The 24,621-nt window shown below is 37.6% G+C and overlaps 2 protein-coding genes across 4 annotated transcripts in view; one reads left to right on the top strand and one right to left on the bottom strand.

Moving 5' to 3' along the window:
- LOC136849955 (SH3 domain-binding glutamic acid-rich protein homolog) overlaps positions 1-745 on the bottom strand; it is a 103,727-nt gene extending 102,982 nt beyond the window's left edge. Inside the window, exon 1 of one of the 2 annotated variants that reach the window (XM_067123481.1) lies at positions 495-745. In XM_067123481.1, coding sequence (XP_066979582.1) covers positions 495-539 — 45 coding nt within the window. In that variant the 5' untranslated portion in view covers positions 540-745. The remainder of the gene's footprint in view (positions 1-494) is intronic. The other variant, XM_067123482.1, reaches the window with a different exon arrangement.
- The window catches only part of LOC136849953 (protein TRC8 homolog), a 104,571-nt gene extending 85,065 nt beyond the window's left edge, over positions 1-19,506 (top strand). Inside the window, exons 1-3 of one of the 2 annotated variants that reach the window (XM_067123476.1) lie at positions 6,651-6,930; positions 14,576-14,754; positions 16,470-19,506. In XM_067123476.1, the coding sequence (XP_066979577.1) occupies positions 6,812-6,930; positions 14,576-14,754; positions 16,470-18,490 (2,319 nt within the window). In that variant the 5' untranslated portion in view covers positions 6,651-6,811 and the 3' untranslated portion in view covers positions 18,491-19,506. Of the gene's footprint in view, positions 1-6,650; positions 6,931-14,575; positions 14,755-16,469 lie in introns of those variants that run through there. The other variant, XM_067123477.1, reaches the window with a different exon arrangement.
- The last annotated feature ends 5,115 nt before the right edge of the window (positions 19,507-24,621 follow it).

Raw genomic sequence — 24,621 nt, 5'->3', positions numbered from 1 at the left:
ATATATATACATAGATAAGAGTACTCTATCTCACGCCCACGGAAAACTGAAATGAACAGATACATAAAACCCAAACCGAGAGAGATAATCAAATCACTGAGGTCCTCCTTCAGTTAGTAACGAAAGGAGTCGGCCTGTCTGTCTAGACCTTCCGCAGGCATTGGGTCAACGCACCTCGCAACTTTCTTTCGCCTTTCGCCCACGAAAGGAGTACTTTCGTCGACGTAAGCACTGACACCGCCGCGACTAAATTCCCAAGACATCAGAGGACAAATTCCACGCACAGAAAGCTCAGATCGACCGCTAAAAACCCTCTTTTTCTCCCTCCCTCCCTCGAAGCGAAAGGAAAGGCGCATACACACGCACACACACTCACACACACACAAGAGGCCAAGCCCATGGCGAGCCAAGCGATGACATTCCTTTCTAAAACCAGCGAATATTTCCGTACTAATATCGCCTCGAACGAGCCGAAGACGCTGGACGGCACTTACCTCTTGACTAAAAGAGATCGTGGAGACATATACTTTGATGACCATGTTTGTGCTTTCAGGAGGAAATCGCTAAAAAAAAAGGAGGGGGACTGAAACAAAAATCACAGAGAGCGGCACTACGAGTCCTCCACACCACACCACTTCACTGTACGGTGGCCACTGGCAGACTGGCGTAAGGGCGCTCTTGCTCCTATCCTGACTGAGCCTTCTAGAGTTACCACAGGAACCTGCCACCAGAAATAAACTCTGGCAGCATTCGAGCACTCACGCACTCACACACACAGAAAGCGAGGGAGAGAGAGAGAGAGAGAGGGTTTAGACCTTATGTGGATTTTTTTCAAAGACTGCCCCTGTGTTTTATCATTCCTCGGCCTTGTCGTTGAATTCACAGCCTAAGTTTTGGCCATGTACATCGAGGTGACGATCTCGGTATGACAGCATAACAGAGCAGAGCGATAATCCCGCAGTGGCACCCTCTTTTTTGACCAGTGCGCGGCTCTGCGCAAGCGCAAGACAACGTCGCCACCCTCCACAGTACAATTTGCACTTCGACAGCAAGTTATTAGTGACCGATTGCTTTCCGAAATGTTCGCTGAAGTACGAATTAATCTGAAAGTTTTACACGAGTCGTTTTTGGAGAATACATGAAGTCTAAAATAGTAAATGAGTCTGTAGATTAGCTCGAAATTATGTAGGTGGTAGCCTACAATTGAATCAATTAATTATATTGTCATATACTTACTATATATATGTATAAACTATATATATATATATATATATATATATATATATATATATATATATATATATATATATATATATATATATATACTCTATACATATGCATGCTTTCATTGCATCCATGAACAAAAACACCTGTGCATTACATATGCGTGTCGTCTGTAGATTAAAGTCACACCTCCAAGGAGACTATAATTGTTTGTTGTATAGAGAAAAGAGAGGTGCGTCAAAATACAGACAGATTGGATGGATAGATAGACAGATAGACGGTGATAACTTCTGCAACCACCTGTCTCTCTATTGGAAAGCTTTTTGTCAGAAATGAAAGTTTTTGACAGTTTTTGCAATGGATATTTCCTCGTTTTCCTTGACACTAAATTAAACGGCGCAGGGATTGTCGTTTATGGTGGCGTATCTCAGCTCACTGACTGAGTTGAGATTATTCCACTAAAATGAGTTAATGAGTTGATAATATAACACTACAGCGAGTAAATGACTTGATATTATGGCAATATAGTGAGTAAATGAGTTGATATTATGGCACTATAGTGAGTAAATGAGTTGATATGGCATTATAGTGAGTAGACGAATTGATATTATAGCACTGCAGTGAGTAGGCTGAATGAGTTGATATTTGAGCGCTGTAGTGAGTAAATGAGTTGATGTTATAGCACTATAGTCAGTGAATGTGTTGATAATATAGCACTATAGTGAGTTAAGGAGCTGATATACCACTATTGGGAATAAATGAGTTGATATTGTAGCACTATATACTATAGTGAGTAAATGAGTTGATAATATAGCACTATAGTAAGGTAATGAGTTGATAATATTTCACTATAGTGAGTTAATAAGTTGATACAACACTATAATGAGTAAATGAATTGATATTATAGTACTGCAGTTAGTAAATGAGTTGATACTATAGCACTTTAGTGAGAAATGAGCTGACATTAAAGTACTATAGTGAGTAAATGAGCTGATATTATAGCACTATAGTGGGTAAATGAGTAGACATTATAGCTTTAATGAGTAAATGAGTTTACATTATAGCACCATAATGAGTAGTAACAAGGTCATAGATAAGGATTTTTTACTAGGTATGAAAAAGTAATGCATTCAGTGGGTGAATGAGTCAGCACATTTTTCATTATTTCAGAGATTAACCCCTGATAACCGTTTCTGAATAGAGAGAGAGCTGATTAGGATAAGATATTCGCTCACCATGAGATTCCGGAAAGAGAAATGAATCTCGTGAGCGAAAGTACGGAGCATACTCATTTGTCAAAACATGTAAAAAAGAATTTAAAATGACAAAAATCCAACATGAATGTTACCAGACATATTTATGCATAGGAGATGACAATCTTCAACAAATTGAGGGGGTTTCATCTAACGTTAAAATCAGTAAAACGTTTAATATACTCTTGAAAAAAAAAATATTCTCTTTCTAACTAATGGCTTTTGTGCACGAGAAGAAAGAGCTAATGATGAAATTCGTCTTCACCAATAAAATTATTTCAAGTATCAACCTTTCGTTTATTTCGATTGGCCTAAAACCAAGTTAAAAGTTTTCATGCTAATCAAGATATCATGTCTTTTACTGATAAAAAATATCATAAGACTGTTTATGAATCAGCATAGCTCAGTTCTGATGCCTTCATGTCATATTTAAGCAAGTTTTCTTATCAGTAATAACCCCCCCCCTAAAGCAATGTTTACAGAGTACTTTGACCTCTTTGCGTTTGATGCTGAAATAAAAATGACCAATCCGCAATTCCCATAATTACTGGATCTTTCATTTGAGTAATCACGAAGGAAAATTCAGTCCTTTAATCAGTTTACCTAATTTCTGGTGTGTTTACGATTCCCTTCAACGAAGAGGCAGGAATATTACTGTAACTGAGATAAAACACTGAACTGTCTAGAACTGTATTAGTCTTGCTATTTTCAACATGTGCCACTTGAGAAACAAAACTAATCTGTTCTTATTCAAAATATCTTCGGGATTTTTACACCCGTAATGGAGCATTCCACTGCTGTAGTTCACATAGAGGGATTATGAGGGACTTTTCAGATGGAGAGAGAGAGAGAGAGAGAGAGAGAGAGAGAGAGAGAGAGAGAGAGAGAGAGAGAGAGAGAGAGAGAGAGAGAGAGAGTAGGATCTTACAAGAGAGATAAGACTGGACTTTCAAACATAATTCGTAAAAAAAAAGTTTGCACAAAGTAACACTATACCAAAATTGGAAGTCCGTGGATTGTTGGCCTCTACACACATACACGCATGGGTAATGAATGTTTGATTATGCATTTATCGTGTGATTTTCATTTTTACTTCTAAATGAGTAGTTAGGTACTTGCATATACCAGTAGTTACAGTAACACTTCAAACATAAGTAGACTTGATAAAGAGAAACCAAAATATAGAAATAAAATAAGAAATGGGATTTTGAAATGAGAAGAGTGATGACTGGCATCTGTCAAAGAGAATGAAAGTAATTTAATCATCGAATGATATTTCTTTGGGAAACCGATTTACTCGACTGATTCTGCCACTTTCACTTCCACAAAAGAAATCATGCGAGAAGATTATGTAGACTCAGTGTGAGATGTCACGCGGGCACGTTTTCTTGCAGTTTTAAGCTTCTGAATGCCAGGTTTGGCGCCTAGTGGCCAAAATTGGTGACAAAATGGAAGTCGTGTGTGTTCGTGCATGTGTGAAGCTACCTGGACAAGCAGGCAAGACTTCCTTTGCTGCCAATGTTGGCTACTTGGTGTCACATATATTTGTGACTGTGTGACACTGACGTAAAGAACGTATAGGACTTGTGTTTCTTGTGAAATGGGCTTCAATGGCAAGAGCTGAAAGCCTGTGTCTGGAATCACATTTCCAGACTCACTGGAAATGAGACTCCTTCTCAGATATCACGAACATTGAAATTAAGAATGCTGTTAAAACTGTAAAACATAAACAAGTATGAGAAATAAATTCTCCCTCCTACAACAACACATCAAATCTTTTCTTGACTTTCTCTCTCCAGCTTCCAGTGAGACTACTTTCTGCTGTGGAAAAACTCCTGTCAAAATAAAAAGTTCCCAGGAAAGGACTGCAGATCAAATGATATTTTTAGAAACCTATAAAACCACCGTAATGATTTTCCGTCTTCAGTACTGCAGTTAAACTTGCTTTCTACTGTGGAAATCTGGGAAAATGTTTTCCGCGTTTCTGATATCTCTGAAAATTTCGTGGCTGAGTCAGTGACGTGACAGTTTCCAACGCAGGTGATTTTCGATTTCCCAGAGATGACGTTACAGTACAAAGTTGTTTTCTGTCTCTGCAAATGGCGGGTCTAACTAGTTCGTGCGTTTGTTCATTGGCTGTTTTTTGAACGTATCCAAGGACGAATGTGAAGGCTATTGTATTGTTATCACCTGGCCAGTTATGATTTGCCAAATCAGCAAATGAAATCATATGCGCTATAAAAAAAAATATTCATACAATTAATTTGTACGATTTGCTTTCTGAACTAATCATCAGGATCGGTGTTGTCTGTACATCATGATTTTTTATTAATATTACCTTCCAGCCATCACAGATTCTTATAACTATCAGTGTTTAAAGCAGATCTCAGTAGAATTTGCAATCTTTTCATCATTTTGCATGGAATCACTTTTTTTTTTTCTTAATGCCAGTATTTAATGAATTTACAAACAACTCTCACCCACTTGACGTCCCTTTAATAAATTTACAAAAAAAAAAAAATTCACTCTCATTCACGTTGTTGTCGTGTAGTGAATTCGAAAGACTTTTGCCCAAATGGTTATCCCCGAGGGAATTTTCGAAGCCCTTTCTTCCATTCATGAGGTTATCTTGTAAGTCACTTTTCACGAAATCACTCTCAGTGATTTTAATTAGTTTATATAAGATCTTGACTTGGTTTATGTAAAATCACTCACATTTATATGATTATCCTTCAAGGAATGTGTAATGAAGAGCTCTCATTTGAACGAGTGTTCTTTAATGAATTTACATAGTCACTCTCATGCTTTAGTTAATTACAATATATATATATATATATATATATATATATATATATATATATATATATATATATATATATATATATATATATATATGTGTGTGTGTGTGTGTGTGTGTGTGTGTGTGTGTGTGTGTGTTAAGCAAGTGCATGAAAATATATGCACCAAATTACACTAAAAAAACTTTAGAAAACACCGGGATTAAAATTATACAAAAAGTGAATTAGCACTAAGTAAAATCACAGACACACTAGAACTGGCTCCAGACTGTCCAGCCCGGAATTGTCTTACATCAGAAACCATGCTTACAACTGTAAAACACCTATTAAGTATGTTATTTCAAAATAATAGGCCAAGCAAAAAGAAACGTCAGAATTGCTTATACTTGAGAGCCGTAATATCAAATTGAAAGTCTCTTCTCTTCATCACCAGACTACGGCTGTTCCACTGTTTATTGCCTAGTTTGGTTGTTTATACTTTCGGTTCTTTGGTCTTTAGTTTATGTGAATTTTAGTGTTTTATTATCTTGCTATGAAAAATTGGTGTTTGTCCAGCAAGTGTATCAGTGATTTTACTTATTGGTTTTGTTATTCCTCTTTATTTTATTGTGCAATTTTAAATTCTCTTCTTTTATGCGTAATTTTGTGTAATTTAGTGCATAAGTTTTCGTGTGTCTGTGATTTTACTTAGTGCTTAGTTCATTTTTTGTATAATTTTAATTCCGCTTCTTTTATAGTTTTTAAGTGTAATTTAGTGCATATATGTTGTGTGTGTGTGTGTGTGTGTGTGTGTGTGTGAGATTGATTTATTGGTGTTTGATCTCTGTCGGTACCATTGAACTGAGAAGCTAAAACTTCATAACATGGTTATTAGTTGGTGATTAATATCATCTTCACAAAAGTGGTAGACTTGGTGAAAATTCAGAGGGGCAACAAAAAAAAATGTAAGTAGCTCCTGCCGAGCGCAAATATCACTGTCAGCCGGCTCTTAAGATGTAGGCAACTGTCTCTTGTTGGATTCATTCATTATATAATAGCATTTCTGAGATGTTTTTTACCATTAATCTGACCGAATATGTCAAGTCACTATGATGGCTGTGTCAAGAGAATTCTGTTCAAGAGCTTCAGAAACGGTGAAGTTGTGTTGCACTTGAAAGATCTTCGTGACAACAACTTCCATGCAATGTTGTATAAAGATATTATTTTTTACGAGAAGTGCTACATACGCCAACGACACTTCACAAATAAATTTTACTGCCCCCGGAAAGAAAATCACCAGTCAGACATGGCATCACCGAAATACGGCAGAAAATGTAAAAGGATATAGTATGCCCTTTTTATAATCGATTTTAGGTGCATGTCATACCGTAAAGAAGGGAGCCGCCATCATCGCCCATGTCGCGGTGCAAATTGTAAACAAACAAGTTGTGCTGCAGCCCTTCTGTTGGTGGTGCAATATTTACGAACCGAGGCCCGGAAGCCGATGTGTTGAGGTTTTCCTTTTCGTTTTAAGTCTCAAATAACCTCCGGTTCGCCATGTCTCTGAGGGCACAGGCTCTTAGTATGCTAGATACGGTGCTGAGGGTCCCTCCTCTGTTCATCATGGACGAAGTCCTTAAGAGTTGCTTCGGGTTGTCACGCGTCATGAGGACCAGGTTTGTGTTGGTCAAGGTGATTTAAGTTGTCTTAGAACCAATTAGAAGGAACAATAGGGTGATTATAATCTTATTCAATACTTTATGCTATTAGGGTGGCTAGGCCTTGGATAAATTCGGTTCTCCCCAACACTGAAACAGAATTAGGGAAAACTGAACGTTACTACCGCGGCCTGGTTCCTGCCAGTCGCAGACCGGAGTACTTAATGTCTTTTATTTATATTTATTCTGAGCGTGTGTCCTTTAGGGTAGTTTGCAAGCTTAGTCCATGTTTCTGACATTCAGTGTTCTTGGATGATGGGGAAAGGTGTCCAGGGCATGGCACTCTAAGTATGGTTAGGAAAGTAAGGTCTGGTTAGGTCAGGACACAGTATTGAGTATTTATAAGTATTAACTCATACCTTTGCCTTGGAAATTGATTTTTCCTATACTTTTAGTGCTGCAGATGAAGGAGAAGTTGTATTTTGTCGGTCAACTATTAATATATTTATTACATCACGTAGAATTTTAATGACAAATTTTTATGTATATATCACATCATTCATTAAACTTCATACCCTTGTTTATTGGTCACATCACTTCATTTCATTTATTAATCATTTCCTTCATGAATTCATAACTTTAACATAATCTATTTTTTCTCCATTACGGCGCTGAATGGCCTTGTTGGCCCCAGTGCCTGGGCTTTTGCCCTAAATATCATACATCCATCCATCCTATTAGCTATTTACCTCTCATTTGTATCCAGCAAGGTTGGGGGACTTTGGGACTTGGGGGTTATTGGGTAGGGGAGAACACTCACAAACAAAGCGGACATGTTTTTGTTGTGGAAAGGTTGGACGAATGTGTGAACCGTTAGAGAGTCATATGTTCTAGCAGGAATTGACTGAGGGAAGGGGAGGAATAAGGCAGGGGCAGGTAGAGGGCTCCTTGCATCCACAAAACACGAGAGAAGGTGAGGAACGAAAATGGGGATAGTAGAGGGTTCTGCACATGTGCAAACTGTTAGGGAGATATTTGTTCTAACAGACATCAAGTGAGGGAAGGTGATGAAACAGTCGTGGGGGTGGGGGTAGGTAGGAATTCATTAGGAAAGGAGGAAAGAGCATCAGGCAACAAATAGAGGTAGAGAGAATAACAGACTGACATTAAATAAAACGTCATCTCCTTACCAACTGCACTAAAAGTATAGGAAAAATCAATTTCCAAGGTATCACGCAGTCTAGCGATTGTGTATTTATGAAATAAATTTTTAAAAACTACCATACACTTTGTACAATGACTATAAAGCATAAATAGACTTACTGTATTTGGAGGGTATAAATCAGCCGCTGCCTTCAAAAAAGTGTGAAATTTGGTATTGGCATCTTTGAAATGAATTTTAAAGTAGGTTACTGACAGGTAGCGTACAAAATTATATTTTCTTCTACTGTACTGAGGGGTACTATCCCTTTGTTCTCGTCACCTTCTATCCATTGTGTTCGTATGAGCACCTGATTCGGGGTCGACAAAGTTCAGGGAATGGTTTACTTTTAAGTGATTATACCCTTCATTTCCTAGACAATCGTAGGCCTTCCAATAATCTGAAATAATAGTTGTACTGGGTTCTATGTAATCTTTTATTAGACTTAGCAATGTTTCAGCACTTCTATCTTCTACTGGCACAACAAAAAAAATCTTGTGTCTCTCAACAAATCCTCCAAATACCCATTCCCCTTCCATTACTCTTCCTACATTGTATTTTCTCTTGCCAAATTTTGCTTCATCAATTTCCACTGTTGTTCCAGGGCCACCAATTTTTTTGTTTTTATTTTATATACTAGTTAACTATAACTTCTCCTGCAAAACTGGACCAATCATTGATGGCTGCGTCACTGAATCTCAGTTACAATCTAATGGCACTGTAACTGAACTGATTAGACACATAAGTAAAGCAAAATGTCAAAACTGTCTCAGCATCTGGGCAAGATTCAGAAAACCACGTTTCGAAACAGTGAGACGTAGTAGTTGTACCTCTTACATACTTTTTCTGAGGAGAACGATACGTCTTGTCGCACCTGAATGCTCTTTTCTATAAATCGAGTCTACATTCACTACTGCAGCTGGGGCAAAAACACTGTTTTCTTAACAGGCTGTGATCTTGACATAATTTAATTAATCTAGTATGATTTTCGTAATAACGTACATTGAATTCATGATAATTGGCATAACACTTCTCACAAGTAATAGGCAAAGTGTGTTGACTTATAGGCTGAGAGGAGCATATGTTGAAGGCAAGGACTCGGCCGCTGTACTAAAATGAAATACGGAGTTAGTGAAGACCCTCAATACCCAGGACTGCTACAGTGATTAGGCTTGTGATAGGTCAAGAGTAGTGGGGGGAGAGGAAATGATGTCATTGAGACAAGGAGTCAAAAGAGTTTCTAGAAGAATGTACATAGGAAAGTAGCAAATTATCAACAGAACGGTAGAACCGTACCAACAAATGTAATAGACACAAAACATTACAGCAACCTAAAGAAAACGTATTATAACCTAACCTACCTAACCTAATTTAGTAGGCAGCGTTACTTGGCTGGGGGATGGATCCCTCTTTAAAAATGCCTAAAATATAGGTTACTGTAACCAAACCTACTGAACCTAACCTAACAAAGTAGGCTGCATTATCTGGCCGAGGGGCTGTGCTTCCCTCGACCCCCCTTTAAAGGAAACCTAAAATAGAGGTTATTATACTAACTTAACCTACCTAGCCTAACCTAACCTGGCCAAGGGGACAACCCCCTTTTCCTCAAACTTCCTATTGGACGTAGTCACATACTTTGGAGGGCTATCCTCAATTGTAAGTTCATATTATTTCAGAATGTACAGAAGCAGTAAATATTTTGATTAAGGAACTAGAAATAAAAGCTTGCAGAAAGGAAAGACTGTTATAAAATCTCAAAATAGAAGGGAATATATGTAACTTGGTGTATTTATTCCCCCAATTATTCACTTGTTCCTAACTCTCCATTTGGGCTTTAGTACTCATGATCAGGGGGGTTTTCCTCAATGTAGAGTTAATATTGTAACATGATTGGTTGGATAAGCATATATGACTGCTGCCCTCCCAGTCCCCCCCCCATCCCTTTTTAAACCTTACTAAGAAGTTGATCTATGTGCTGAAAGCTCCATTATAACTGAGCATGCGTGATAGTATTCGAAATAGTAGTTGTAGGAGGGATTTGCCTTTGAAACGACTACATTCTTCGTTTTAATCCTCTTTTGTTTGTGTTTGAGTTTTTGTCTCTCTAATGCCATATACAATAAGATCTTATATCCTTCTCCCCGTGGTCTACCCCACCCAGAACCCTGCTTCCCCCAGAGGTCCCCTAACTTGTAGGGTGATAACACACCACATGAGCAAATCACCCTATCCTGGAGGTCTACCCCACCCAGAACCCCACTTTTCCCACGGGGTCCCCTACCTTGTTGGATGAAGTTGTGTGGTTAATTACAGTCAACCGACAAAAAATAAAGGTAAAATCACAATAAACAGCCATAATACTGTAGTAAAAGTCAATTTTAAAGGAAATACCTGACATGGAGCTAATGCTTAGTTCTACCCGACATTCTGGGAAAGGTTAGGTTAGTTTTCGTCCGTTGAAACTGTGCCTGACGTTCCTCACTTGCCCCATCTTTTGTTTATGTTTATGATGTTTACTGTCTTTTGTTTATGTCAGCCTCTTTACATTCATCGCCAAGGGACTGGTACTTAACACAGCACCCATTTTGTGCATTTAGTGATAGTTACTGAACTAGAGGGTGGGTAGTTGTCTTCAGTTTTACTGGTACCCAAGCGACCTTGTCACTCTGCAGTTTTGTCCCACGTAACTTCCTTCAAGCGATCTTGCCTCACCAGTTTGGAACCAATTTATGTGGATGGTCACAATAGTTTGGTCAAGGCTACCTCTTAACTGTAGTAGGCATTTCAGAGAGAATTTGATCTAGCCAAACCTACCTTTACCTAACGTTATCTCACCTCACCTCAGATGTCATGCCCTTAATCTCCTGGAAACCCCCCACCCCCCTTTTCAAGTAAGTCTTGACTTTCGCCCCAGTCCAGTTGATTTTGATTCACTTGCTAAAGTGACCTAGCCTCAGATTTTTATCAGTGTTAGATCTGAGATTTATCAACAGTTGTGCAAAAAGGGTCCATCACCAATGACAATGAAAATGTATAACAGAATTTATCGTCATTACTCTGTCATTTTATGAAGATAGCTTGCTCAAGTAAAGCTTTTGAAAGTTTTTATAGTTAGATTGCAGAAGAGTTGTGTATGTTAGGCCTATACCTGTAGGTTGAGAACTGCTTCAAAGCAGACTAGTCTCAACAGGGACGTAACTTAACCTAATCTATTTTATAATAAGGCAGGACCCAGTGTACTAGGTTAGGTTAGGATGTATCTTTGTAAATATCACTGCTAGCCTATATATTTTACCATAGATCAGTCTATAATGGTGATGACAAAAGGTTATTTAAAATTCTGCAGAGATGACGAAATATCACCGAAATAGGAAAGAATATTGCCAATAGATATTGCTGTGCAGAAGTCATTTTGATAATTTGAAAGAGATGGTATTCAAGGTCTTTTAAGATAGTGAGAATACAGGCAGTCCTTGGGTTATGATGGAGATTCATTCCTGTTGAGAATACAGCCAGTCCTTGGGTTATGATGGAGATTCATTCCTGTTGAGAATACAGCCAGTCCTTGGGTTATGATGGAGATTCATTCCTGTTGAGAATACAGCCAGTCCTAGGGTTATGATGGAGATTCATTCCTGTTGATGCATCGTAACCCCATTTTTTATGTAAGTTGGAACACACCAAAGTAAGCACCTACATCACCAACCTTGCTAACATGTTAATAAAGTTATAATATAGGACATCAGAACATTTCTATGACATGTATGTACTAAGAAAAACACATGAAGGACATAGATTAAAATATAGTATTGTTAATTAATGTACATAATGAAATGCATGGCCAATGTTCATAGACATTTCGCCCTTTTCAGAGCATTTCACAATGTCTAGTTTCACTTCCATAGTGATGGCTTTCCTTTTCTTACAAGCACTGCCATCAGAAGAGTCACCTTTACGCTTGGAAGGCATGCTTAAGGGCACAAAGTTGCAAAAATACCTCAGATACTACACAACAAAGAGTTCAAGGCACCCAAACGGCATGCAAGTGGAATGTAAACAAAGCATCAGTCTCAGTTCAGTGCTTGGTGACAACGTATTTTTCCGCCACACTCAGCAAACTAGTTCTCTCGTGACGTTTGTATTTACGACGCAAATGTCAGAAATCAAAACAAGAATTGTATTTGATCATTTGTGGGGACCGCGTCATAACCACAAAACATTGTAGGTTGAGACCGTCATAACCCAAGGACTGCCTGTATGGTAAAGTTTTGAACACTGTTGCATAGTACTAGAAGTTAAAGTATTAGAGTGGTTGTCTTTGAGGTTGGCAGAACTTGTGCAAGATTCTAAAAGGAAGGAATAATGCAGGATTAATGACAGGCTAAATCAGGCACAACAGATGGCACAGCATGGGAGCCAGCATGTACACAAACATTTTCAGGAATCATGCAAGAATACAGTTCAAGCCAGTTAACTTGCTGATTATTAAAGATGCAAATACCCCATGAACTTTGCATGCAGAGAATATTGAGAAGGATTCAGAAGAGAGTAGGCGAACTGCACAGACTTTCCTGTGATGTGAAACACTCTAGGGATGGGGATTGGTTATGCTCGATTTCGGCCTGGATTTTGTAGTGAAGACTCAGAATCCATCAGTCCCTGATGCCAGATTCGAGTCCTTTACGATCCCCTCCCTAGAGGACTTTGTAGGTGATGATCCAGACGAGATGCTACAGTTTCCTGTTAGAGTGCTGAGATGTTATCTGAAGAGAACTCGCCATCTCCAGCCTGAGTGTCGACGACTTTTTGTTCGCATTGACTTGACCAAGAAAGAGGTGTCCAGGAACACTATCTCTTTCTGGCTTCGTGAGACAATCAAACAGGCGTTTTCCTTGGGTCCTGTGGTGACTGCTCAAGTTGTGTAGCTGACCTAGCTCCTCTAAGAGGACAGGTAGCATCTCGCCTAAGGTGTACGTTTGCAGAAGAGTGTGTGTGTGTGTGTGTGTGTGTGTGTGTGAGAGAGTGACTGGTCCTCCTCCCCTCCCTCTTTCCCTCAACCTTACCCTCCCCTGTGGGCAGAGGGTAGGTTATCGAGCAGTCACATCACTGGAACAGGCTACGATGCAATTAAGTTTTCTATAACTGAGTAATCATTCTTAATCTTATTTGATGTGTAGAAGCAACCCTTCCTTCTCTTTAGCTAGGGGAGAGAGGGACAGACAGTGCAAACCCATTGCTTACACATGGCCTTTCCTTTGTCTCTGACACAAGATTCAACTATGCTTCTTTTATACCCATTTATTCGAGAAAGTGCCCAAAAGTCTGACAGTTGAACATACATTTTCCATACTACTTTCAATGGTCAGAGGCACAGTCCTCTTCCTCACTCTCTCAACCAGGAAGAAGACCTAGGTGTGGCGAACTACCAGTCAGCTCAGAGATTTACTGTACTCAGCTTCCTCCCCCCAAGAAGTAAGTCTTCCTGTATGAGGAGCGAAAGGTTTGTATATTGTGTAGGAACAAATGACAAATTTTAAAAGTAATTTGTATTTTTCCCAACTATACAAACTGAGGTCTTGATAGTTTAATACCAACCTCATGCCACCCCATCAAACTGGGTTGAAGGTAAAGTGACGCTCTGCTGACTGGGTGGGCGGGACTCCCACCCGGTCTTTCAGTAGTTAACTACCATACCACCTTGTTAAAAGTTTAACCGCCAGTTTCCAGCTTCGTTAAAGGTAATTCCTATATAAAGACCTGAGATTTGTATAGTTAGGAAAAATCCAAATTACTTTTAAAATTTGTCGTGTTGGCTGAGAAGTGAAAACTTGATGCGTCCTTTTCATCTTTTCACTAAGACACAAGGTATAGATCCACCTAATTGGAAAAGGGAAGCAAATTTGGACTAGCAGAAACTTTTTTTTATTAGGAGATGAGATTTGAATAGTATCAGATGACCTCTCTGTATGAGTAGACATTTTCTTCTGAAGTACAGGGGTACAGTGACATATAACAGATCTAAAGTAGAAGTAAAGGAGAAAGCTAGGCTACAGTTGACCTGCTTATCTACCAACACTTCTTACCTATCATCCTGTATTCTTACCACATCACCAAACTTTTCTGGTTAGGTTGATGTTGAGGTCAAGTGGTATTCGACTGTAGGTGGGTTAGATACCATAGTATGAGCATTGGAGACTTGAAAAGTCAAATGGATACAAGCCAGGGTTCAAGGAAGATGTAAATGATAACGTAACTAATAGAACTGCCAGACTGTACAATTGAAAACAAACTAGAATATTGATACTGATACTTGATTTTGTTGTTTCTCAAGTACTGTAGTAATTTTCATATTAGGTTTTTGTATTGTACTGCATATGTCTATTCCTGTTTTTTCCGCAATATCTGATTACGTACATGTACCTAATCAGTTTTATTAAACTGTTTATGTTTTATTCTTTTCAGTGACTATTCAGACTTCCTGCGTGATGAGAATCCATTCATGAATGCTGAGGGCTTTGGTCAACTTGGGGGTGAAGAGAAGATTTTCCCAGTAGAAAATGAAACTATTTGGAATATGGATGAATACTCTTTTATCACTTCCATTACACCTGCTGTTGCCAGAATAGTAATGTTTGTGTTTGGTGAGTAACATTTTTTTAAAATCTGTCCTTGGGTACTTTCTCATTCTGTGATGTATATGGTAAAATGATTTTTCCAAAATATAACGTGTGTTTCTGAAAGTATGATTTATAAAAAATGAATACACTTTTTTATACAGTACAACCCGTAACTTAGTGCCCATTGTGTACATGACAAAATATTCCTTGGCAAAGTCTTCTCTGAAAGAACACAATACTGTGACAGTGGGGTGGTGCACGTGTACAATGATTTTCATCGGGTCTTAGCTTTTCCCCTGGTTCCATTCTGTGTAGTTTGCCTTTGACAACTGGAGAATGGGCAAGGGAAACTATGAATCTGCATAGAAAATTTAATTTTTTCCAAGATTTATATCTAATCTTAGTTGTATCTTATGCAAGCAGGATGTTAACTGTCGATTCCCCAGACTTTAGAGAAAATTTGAATCTGACTGATGCATGAGATAAGAGATATAAGCCATGTTGTTCCTCATGACTAGTATCTTTTTTCATCCATCCTGTATGACTGAAGGACAATTGGTTTTAGAGACAAGGGGAGCATGTCTCGGTGATAAGAGAATCGGTAACTTTTGAATCACTTGAATCTCGGGAGACGAGCTTCCATTGGAGATCCGTAAGGTCTTGGAAGAGAAACCTCTTTTTCTTCCTTTAAAGGGGTTTGTTACTTGGCCTTCCACAGGAGGATGTTTGTTCCTCTTTCTTTAGTGTTCTGGTCGTGGATAGTTTGCTGGGAGAATTTCCCAGGGATCTTGGCTGCCTGCTTTCCTGATAAGGAGATCGTGGAGTCTGGTGCTGATCTCTTCTAGTAGCTAGGGACTGTTATCATCTGGGCATAATATTTCAAAAAAATTATAATTAATATCAGCACCAAAATTTTTAAATGTGATTATATGTAATAAAAAAACTCAACGCAGAACAAAGTACTGCAGAACTTGAAGAGCAGTGATAAAAAATACAATACAGTATTGTAATAATTACTGAATCAAGGCAGGAAAAAAAAAATAATTAACAAGAATAACAAGTCAAGTATAGCAACTGTAGTATCTGGATAATTGGGAACATTTACTGTTATCCTTATCCGATACATACTGGTTTAAATATCTGAAATGGCAAGGCCTGTAGTTGGCAAAAAACAGAGTTGCCAATTAGTAACACAGAACTAACTGTTCTAAACACTAGCCAAAGTTTGCAAATCATGACCAAAAGCCCAGCACTATGAAAAACACTTTAATGTTAAACTGAAATGAGAGAAAAACAGGAGATCCCATTTAGTAACAAATTTTAAGCTAGTAATTACATTCCTGTGTTGCTGAAGACTGACAGATCATTACAACTGGTATGAGTTTTGTCACATGCATTAGAAATTATATTGAAATATCATTCAAGGAAAATTAGGTTGAAAAGAAAGCTTACTCTCATGAAAATTAATAATAAGGAAAACCTTTACTAACCTCTGATGAATCTGGAGAACAAGGTTTATGTATTGACAGACAAATAAAGAATGAATCCAGATGGACAGCTAGACCTGATGGAACTCAGTGTACATGCACCCTACTCAGTAGAATGGTATTGAGGTGGTTCTTCCTTTGGAGATGTTAAATATCAGGGAACGTTTCATGACAAATGAAATGGGTTCTATGAGTTGTTGGTTTATACTCAAACTAATGTAGTTCTAATTGCTTGATATTTTTCTCTTTCAGTTTATATGACAGCAACAGTTGCCTTTCTGCTTAGTTCTCAACGATTGATAAAGGTTTATTTTGTTATTGTAAGCTTTGCTGTAATAGTGATTGGATACCAGGCAAACGTGGCCACTATCAGGTACCTGACGTCTGGTCCAGAATCTAGTTTTCCTTCTCTAATGCTCAACATTTTGTCTCTCAATACCACAGCTCTCTTTGATAGTGGGGGTACCATTGTCACCCTCGGGGCAAATTATATCTTCCAGGGGTCTTTAGGTTACCTCTTCACTTTGGTTTATTCAGGGCCCCAGTACCCTCTCTTGCAGAAACTCCTCATAGTGTCTTTTATTCTTCCATCTGCCCTGTCATTTTTTTGTGTTCCAAATTGGATCTTGGTCAGCATCCCTTTACTCTCTGCATTGCTTCCGTTGGCTGTGTTGAAGTACACAGTCTTTTCTAATTTGCTAAAGTGTGTCCATGTTGTTTTAGAGGGCTACCATTACGCTCGAAGAGTAATGAGAGACTTTGGACTCCATTCACTTTTGGAATCCGAATGGGTGAGATTAAACATCCCAAATGTTTTGAGAACGTTTTGGATGCTTCGGATGGCAATGCATTTAGCAACCCTTCTTGGAGAGTTCATGTATGTAAGAGGAGAATACCAGTCATTGTTTTCATTGACAATGGCAGACTGCTATGTCATTTTCAAGGCTATAATGACACAGGGATGTGAGACAGCTGTAGCCCTTTTAGGGATGACGAGTATTGTCTCTTACATCTGTCACTATGTGGGTGTCGTGTTTCAGATGATTCTCCTTACAGTGGAAGATGATGAGAGGAGCATGGGGACTGTGTGTGCTATTTTGTTCTTCATCCTGGCTGAGCAGAGTGGGCTCACTGTTATGGGTGGAGAGAAGAGATTTGTTCGCCTTTGCAGGAACTTTTGTCTTCTCTTCACTGCTATGTTACACTTCATACATAACATGGTTAATCCTGTTCTAATGTCACTTAGTGCAAGCCGCAATCCAGCTCTTTATCGTCACATAAGGGCCCTTGTTGTGTGCTCTATTTTGGTGTTTTTACCAGTGATGCTTTTGTTTGTTTTATGGTCACTGTATCCATTATCTACATGGCTACTGGCTGTATCTGCATTTTCAGTACAAGTTGTAGTAAAGACTTTAGTCTCTCTTCTTATATATGGATTATTCCTTGTTGATGCCTATTGTAGTACATTTTGGGAAAGGTTGGATGATTATGTTTATTATATCAGAGCTTTTGGAAATAGTGTAGAGTTCATTTTTGGTATTCTCTTATTTTTTAATGGTGCCTGGATATATATCTTTGAGTCAGGGGGCTCAATTAGGGCATTCATGATGTGTATCCATGCGTATTTCAACATCTGGTGTGAAGCGAGGAATGGTTGGACTGTCTTCATGAAACGCAGAACAGCAGTGAATAAAATCAACTCCTTACCAGAGGCAACCCAAGAGCAACTCGTGAAACATGATGATGTGTGTGCTATATGTTTCCAAGGATTGCATAGTGCAAAGATTACAAAATGCAATCATTACTTTCATAGCGTTTGCTTGCGAAAGTGGCTGTACATCCAAGACTCGTGTCCGCTCTGCCATGAAACTCTATATAACACAGACACATCACGTGCAGACAATGCCAATGCCAGCAGGAGAGAAAATGAGGGCGGGGAACAGAATCATGCAAATGCAGGAGAGGAAGCAAATGCAGATGTGCCAGTCTGGGATGGACAAGACATTGACGTTATCTTGGGTGAAAATATGAATGGTAGCAACAGGGAGCTAGTTCGAGATAATGAGGTCGGAGAAGCCTTAATTGTTCAGGCTCAGGCCAGACCTCAGGAGGACATCCCTCCGGCTGCAGAGCCATCTGTCGCAGATGACGGGGAAATAGATCAACACTTGCCGCAGAGGGTTGTCGAGGAGAACCCACAACTCGAAAATAACCAAAGATTTATTTTGAGGTCAAGGCGACCCCCTATAATTGACCAGGATATAGGTCAATAATACTGTATTAGTGTTTGTTAATTTTTAAATGTGATTTTTAGAATTATTTTAGGATATTTATGTTTTAAAATGGGTATCTGGTTGCCTGAGTTGCAAATGAAATGTATATAAGTATCTTTATGCATTTTGGAAATATTTTGTATAGCTTATTGTGATAGCAGATAAGGAAAGCTGTGTAATCCCAGTGTTGAAGGTAGACAGTTCTTCTATTTGAATTGGTGTCTTGGTACGCTGTGTTGTACTGTACTTGATGCACTTGCTGTCATGTTCAACGACAGTAAATAGCACATATGCAGCAAATTACAGTAACAACATGTATTGAGTATTCTTTTGATGCAAAGGATACTGGAACTTCAAATACATAGTTACTAGATCAGCACTAGAAATATAAGAGAAATAGATCAGAGAAAAACACAAGAGGAATGGTAATTACATTTATTAGACAGATTACATGAACGTTAAATTTTTGCATACTGTGTCAATATCATTGTCATTGTGTAACATCAGAATGAGAATATGCAGCATAATTGTAAATGCAGTGCAAAATGATTGTTTACAATTGACTTGCAACAATTCACTACCTAGATTTCGTATATGTAGCATTAGACTTGGTTTAGTATATTCTGGTCTGGTTTTTTATTCTTTTTCTTTTGTTGTACTTGGAATCAGACGGAAGGTAAATGTAGGATTAATTCTTATGCCTAAACCTTCGCTTCCTTGTAGTTACAGTAATGGTCATTTACTTTCTTATTTATACTCATGAGTAACAAACTTAATATTTCATGGCTAGCCAAATCCATCAACCTTTCACTGTTCTTAGCTTTTAATTATCAGAAATAAAGTTACCTATTTATTTTATCAAGGAGAAATTTTAAAAAATTATTCTGTGATATTTTAATAGAAATTGGAAAGAAATCTTGAATTGATTTCTGTTCTTGCAGGAATACAAACCATCACCTTTTATGTAGGAATATCTCTCAGTGCGTGCTAACACTAAAATATACTCATTTATAAAAGACTTTGGTTTTTATACCTAGGAAAAATACAAATTGTTATTCAAAATTAATTATTTGTTCCTGTAGGAATACAAACCACTGCTCTTTATTTAGGAGTATCTTTCAGCATGAGCTCAGGCTGAAAGGTACTCCTATATATGAGGTGGGGGCTTGTATACCTAGAGAAAATAGTGTTATTCAAAATTTGCTATGTCTGTGTACTGTACCTCTAGACAGTTTTACCTTGTAGACTAGTGTACTATGCAAAATTTGCTTTTCAAATATATTCATCAGTGGCTTACGACGCATGTTCGGGGTTACGATCCGACGGAAGAAATATGGCCCCAAAATGGCAGAATAATCATAATTTGAAGGTTTTTTTGATGTAAAAACTCAATAATAATGCAGTTTACATCGTTTTTACCCAGAGCATTGTAAGGTTTTCTTATGATTTTTGACGATTTTCGACTGACGATTTCGGTTCGACAGCAAGAAGAACGGAATCAGAAACCGGGGACCGCCCTGTATACCTTTTACTGTAAGAACATCTGTCTAAAAGAATGATTTATTAATTTTTGTCATCAGTCATGATTAGGTTATTTGAGTCATCTTTAAGATATATCTCATTTAAAATTCCTTATACTGTACCCCTTTGAGTTGGGAACAGTGAAATTATGAAGCATTATAAGTGCATTATATACAGTATATTCACACAGAATGTCAACATTGGTCTTTTTAGATTTTGAATATTATAGTGAATACTGTAGTGTTGAGGCCATCAAAGCATACTCTGTGTTCTTGGGAGACAACAGCATGTGTATATACAGTATGTATATATACACTATTTTTTAATAACAGAGTATTTTTTATTAGGATTTGTCACTGTGTGAACAAATTCTGCTTTCTTTCCTCATTGTAAAATTAGAGGTTTGTATTTCTCTGCTATGAAGTTATTTCACTGTTGGATTTGAGCTACAGGAAGAGAGTGGTGGGAGGAGGATTTCAATGATTTTCCTTTTTCATTAGTATGTCATTCCATTTTTACCCCTGACCTAGTCATTTGTTTACTATTGATTAAAGAAATGTGTTTAAGGTATCTTACAGACAGGTACAGAGTTTAGGTTCTATAGAAAATTATATTTTGATAACATTGATTTTGTTTTGTATTCTGTGATTTTATTTTTATTGATGGTATATATTTTTTTTTTCAATATCTGGATGAATGTAATGAAAGGTTGTCAGATTTTGAAAACAAGTGTGCTGCAACTGATCCAGTGTGTACATAGGTTGTAGGCAGTGAACCGAATGAAGAAAAATATATTGGAAAGTAACCCTGAGAGATATTTTTATTGTAGTAGTTTAAGCTCTGGATATGCAAGCAGTGGTTTCATTGAAGTATTTGAACTTTAAGGGTACTGTCACAATGCAAGCAGTGAAGCAGCATCTATAGTCAAAGCAAAATGACCACGAACATGTAGTACGTTTTAGACGTTCCCACTTTTACCAGATTTGATTCATAAAATTTTGACCTAAGTTGGGATATCGTGTAGATGTGGCAGACATGTTGCCACATCTACCTTACACCAGGTCAAAAAGGGTAAACAGTGTGACATTATTGTTCTGTGTATCTAACCGTGATAACGTAAAATGAGTAAAGGATGATTTACAGTAAAAAAATTACAATTAATGAAAAGAAATTAAATAAACTACTTTGATCAAAGCATAGGAAAGGTTTAATTTCTGATCATCTACATGAATTTTATAAATGCCCAAAATCTAGCCAAAGTTATAAATAAAACAGTGTTATTGATATCTCAGCTGATGGTAGATTGTAAATTAAATCGGCCTTTCCCTGGAACAGTCTCTTTCTTCTGGACAGCCTGTGGGAGGGATAAGTAGGATTTTATGACCAGATTAAAGAACCCTGAATTGAGGGATCCAGATTAACTGTAGTTGGGTTATAAGTTAGGAAGAATTTTGGCAATATAACTGATGACAGCCATGTTCGTAGTCATTTTGGTTTGACTGTAGTGACGAACAGTAGTGTCACTGGAGCTGCTGAAGACACGTGACACATCAATCAGAGCTGATCGTTTATGTAGACATTTCATTATCAAATTTAAGAAAATCATTTGTATTTGAAAATACCTCCTTGAAATTAGATGCAATACCAGTTAAAACAAAAAAGGTCGGGATTCTTGATTGTAACGAGAAAAGTGGAATGGAGTGAATTTTATAATCTGTACAAAGTCTTGAATGTACGATGACAAATTTTATGTACGAATGAGCCAAGGGTCATTTGATTTATTTCTCAGCAAACTTGAAGAGGTTGAATAAACCTGTAACAAACTTAAGAGGACCCCATTACCTCTGAAGGAAGATGCTTGGAACACTGCGATTTTTTAAACGTGCTGCATCGTGTGCAGCAAGGATTAGCAAGGCAGCAAATTGCCCTGCTCCACTAGTGTGGCCACCTGGTAAGAATTGTTACTTTTCATAATTAGCAGCAAGTGGTGCCACTTGCTGTGTGGCCGTACCCTAAGAGTTCTGGCAAATTATTTGAAATAAGTTCTTTGGGCAATTTCGAATGCATGACTAAAGCAACTCTCTAGATTGTGTACATGAACATTTCCAGTGAACCAACACAGCTACTTAAGAAACAAACAGCAAAACAGGGGACATGTTGGTAATCATACATCAAATAATTCATTCATATGTAGTGAATTCTGTCAAAGCATGAGAGCTGTAATTGATAAAGATTATCTGTTCTTTATGATACAAAGTTTATTTCTTGTGTTAAAGCTAGAATTTTGTAAAACTGTTTGGAGATTATGTTGTGTACATTACTTACATGGCAATCTTCCTTTGTGTGAGGGATACTTTATTTTGATACATTGTAATTTTTGCAATTTGTGAGAGTTCTGTCAAACAGTTTTAAAGTGCATTGTACTCCAAGATGCATGGGGTATATCAGTCCAGGTAAATTGATGTGTCAAACCACCTTTTATTCTTTATCTGTTACCTTGGTAATTTTTCTTGTTCACAAACAAATACAGTGAGTACTTCTCTTGCTAGAAAATACTATTGATTTCATAATACAAGTATATTTACTCTTTATATGCTGTTAGGTGAGAGATAAAGATTAACCAGCTAAAACATACAATGTTTCTAAGTGCAAACCATCATTTTACATAATTCTTAGTAGTCATATATGGTTTCTGTCACGGCAATCATCATGCACTGTATTGGTGATTGCAAAGAGACTGCTGTTGCCTCAACTTTGTAAACTTCCTTCTCGATGTTTGTGTTTTCTTGGTGTTTTTATTTTATATTTTTGTTTTCTCTTCATGCATTCCACTGGGGTTTTCCAAGTTTTGATCTTGTCCTTGTAACATGTTTGACACTTTTTGTAAAGCAATAATTGTCGTAGCTTATGGGAACTATTGAGCTGTCATGTCTTGATGATTAAGGTCATTTTGTCAGAAAAGATACTGTGTTCTTAGCAACCTAAAGCCATCAGGGTATGATACTGTAATGCATGAACTTAGAGATCTGATTGGTGATGTTGCTGATATATTTTTGTAGTTGAGTTAGGCCTTTAGTTGTTGGTGTGTTTGAAAATGGATATTGGTTACCTCAGGAGTCATAAGAATTTACAACACCCCCCAAGTACATGGATAGTGTGAATATCGCATATGCAGTACTGTATACATACATTCATATATACTATATATATGTGTGTGTGTATGACTGAATCATGAAAATATGGAGCGTGATGAATATATATAAATAAAGGCAAATGCCATGAAGGAAAGAGAAATGACTGAGTGGTACTAGGCCTTTCGACTTAATGTCCATGACTTAGCAGACTGAGTAAAGGACATTAAGTCGAAAGGCCTAGCACTACTCCGTCGTTTCTCTTTCCTTCGTGGCATTTGCCTTTACACATACACACATATATATATATGTATATATATAAATATATATGTATGTATGTATGTATGTATGTTACTGTTGGCTGGAAAAATCTGAATAGTTAATCAAACCAGTAACCAGCACATTTGGAAGCTGTGGTGTTACTCTCATTTTTGTTGCTGCTATCATTTACTACACGGTTCTGTTGGGTGCTGGTTTTATGCCTGCATATTATTCAGTACATTTTTCTGTTTTTATGGACCTCAATCTTTTGCTTGTGTGCTAATGAAGCTTTTCAACTGATAAGTTTTCAGCAGCCTTAGCAGTGGGTATTAGCTTCTCTTGATTTTAATGTTCATGTTATGTTTCTCTGATTCCAGTACAGGCAGTCCCGGTGACGGTTCCGCCACGACGTTCGAGGTTACGACGCTTTTCAAATATATTCATCAGAAATTATTTCTGGCTTATGACGCATGTTCCGGGAGTTACGACGCGCACGCCGATCCGACGGAAGAAATATGGCCCCAAAATGGCAGAATAATCATAATTTGAAGGTTTTTTTGATGTAAAACTCAATAATAATGCAGTTTACATCGTTTTCAATGCACCCAGAGCATTAAAAGTAAGGTTTTCTTATGATTTTTGACGATTTTCGACGATGTTCCGGCTTACGACGATTTTCGAAGAACGGAACCCCGCCGTAAACCGGGACCGCCTGTATTTGAATGGAAGACGTAAGACATGTTAGAATGTTCTTTTTCAGCACTTTCTCTGTGCATTAATGAGAGATTATTTCAGTTAGTTATTCATCTCTTTTTGCTTTATCTTCCCATTGTTAATGTTCAGTGCTCATATATGAATGTTTTTCTCAACGGTGTAATTGGGCTGGAGGCAATATTATTCGTTTACACTGTGATTGTTGTAATTACTATTGTTATATTTGCATATCTCAACTTCTTACATCTGCTAACTAATTGCTTATGCCTTTGATGTTTGTAATGTCTTTATTATTGACCAATATATGTGAAGCGTTACGTAATACCCTCTAATGCAACAGACACTATTTGTTGATTTAATTTTATTGTTTAAGCTATCCTTCTTCTTTCCATATGAGAATGTTATACAAGGAAGATGGTGGTCTCTTGTGATAAATGGAGACCAGGAATTAGGTCTAAAGTAAAAGTTGGCTTTCTATTAAAGAATCTGTTTTGTTTACAGAAA

Source organism: Macrobrachium rosenbergii, chromosome 21 (genome assembly GCF_040412425.1).
Source record: "Macrobrachium rosenbergii isolate ZJJX-2024 chromosome 21, ASM4041242v1, whole genome shotgun sequence".
In the NCBI taxonomy this organism is placed as follows: domain Eukaryota; kingdom Metazoa; phylum Arthropoda; class Malacostraca; order Decapoda; family Palaemonidae; genus Macrobrachium; species Macrobrachium rosenbergii.
Note: the sequence above shows the minus strand (reverse complement) of the source record. Positions and strands in the feature narration are given on the sequence as shown.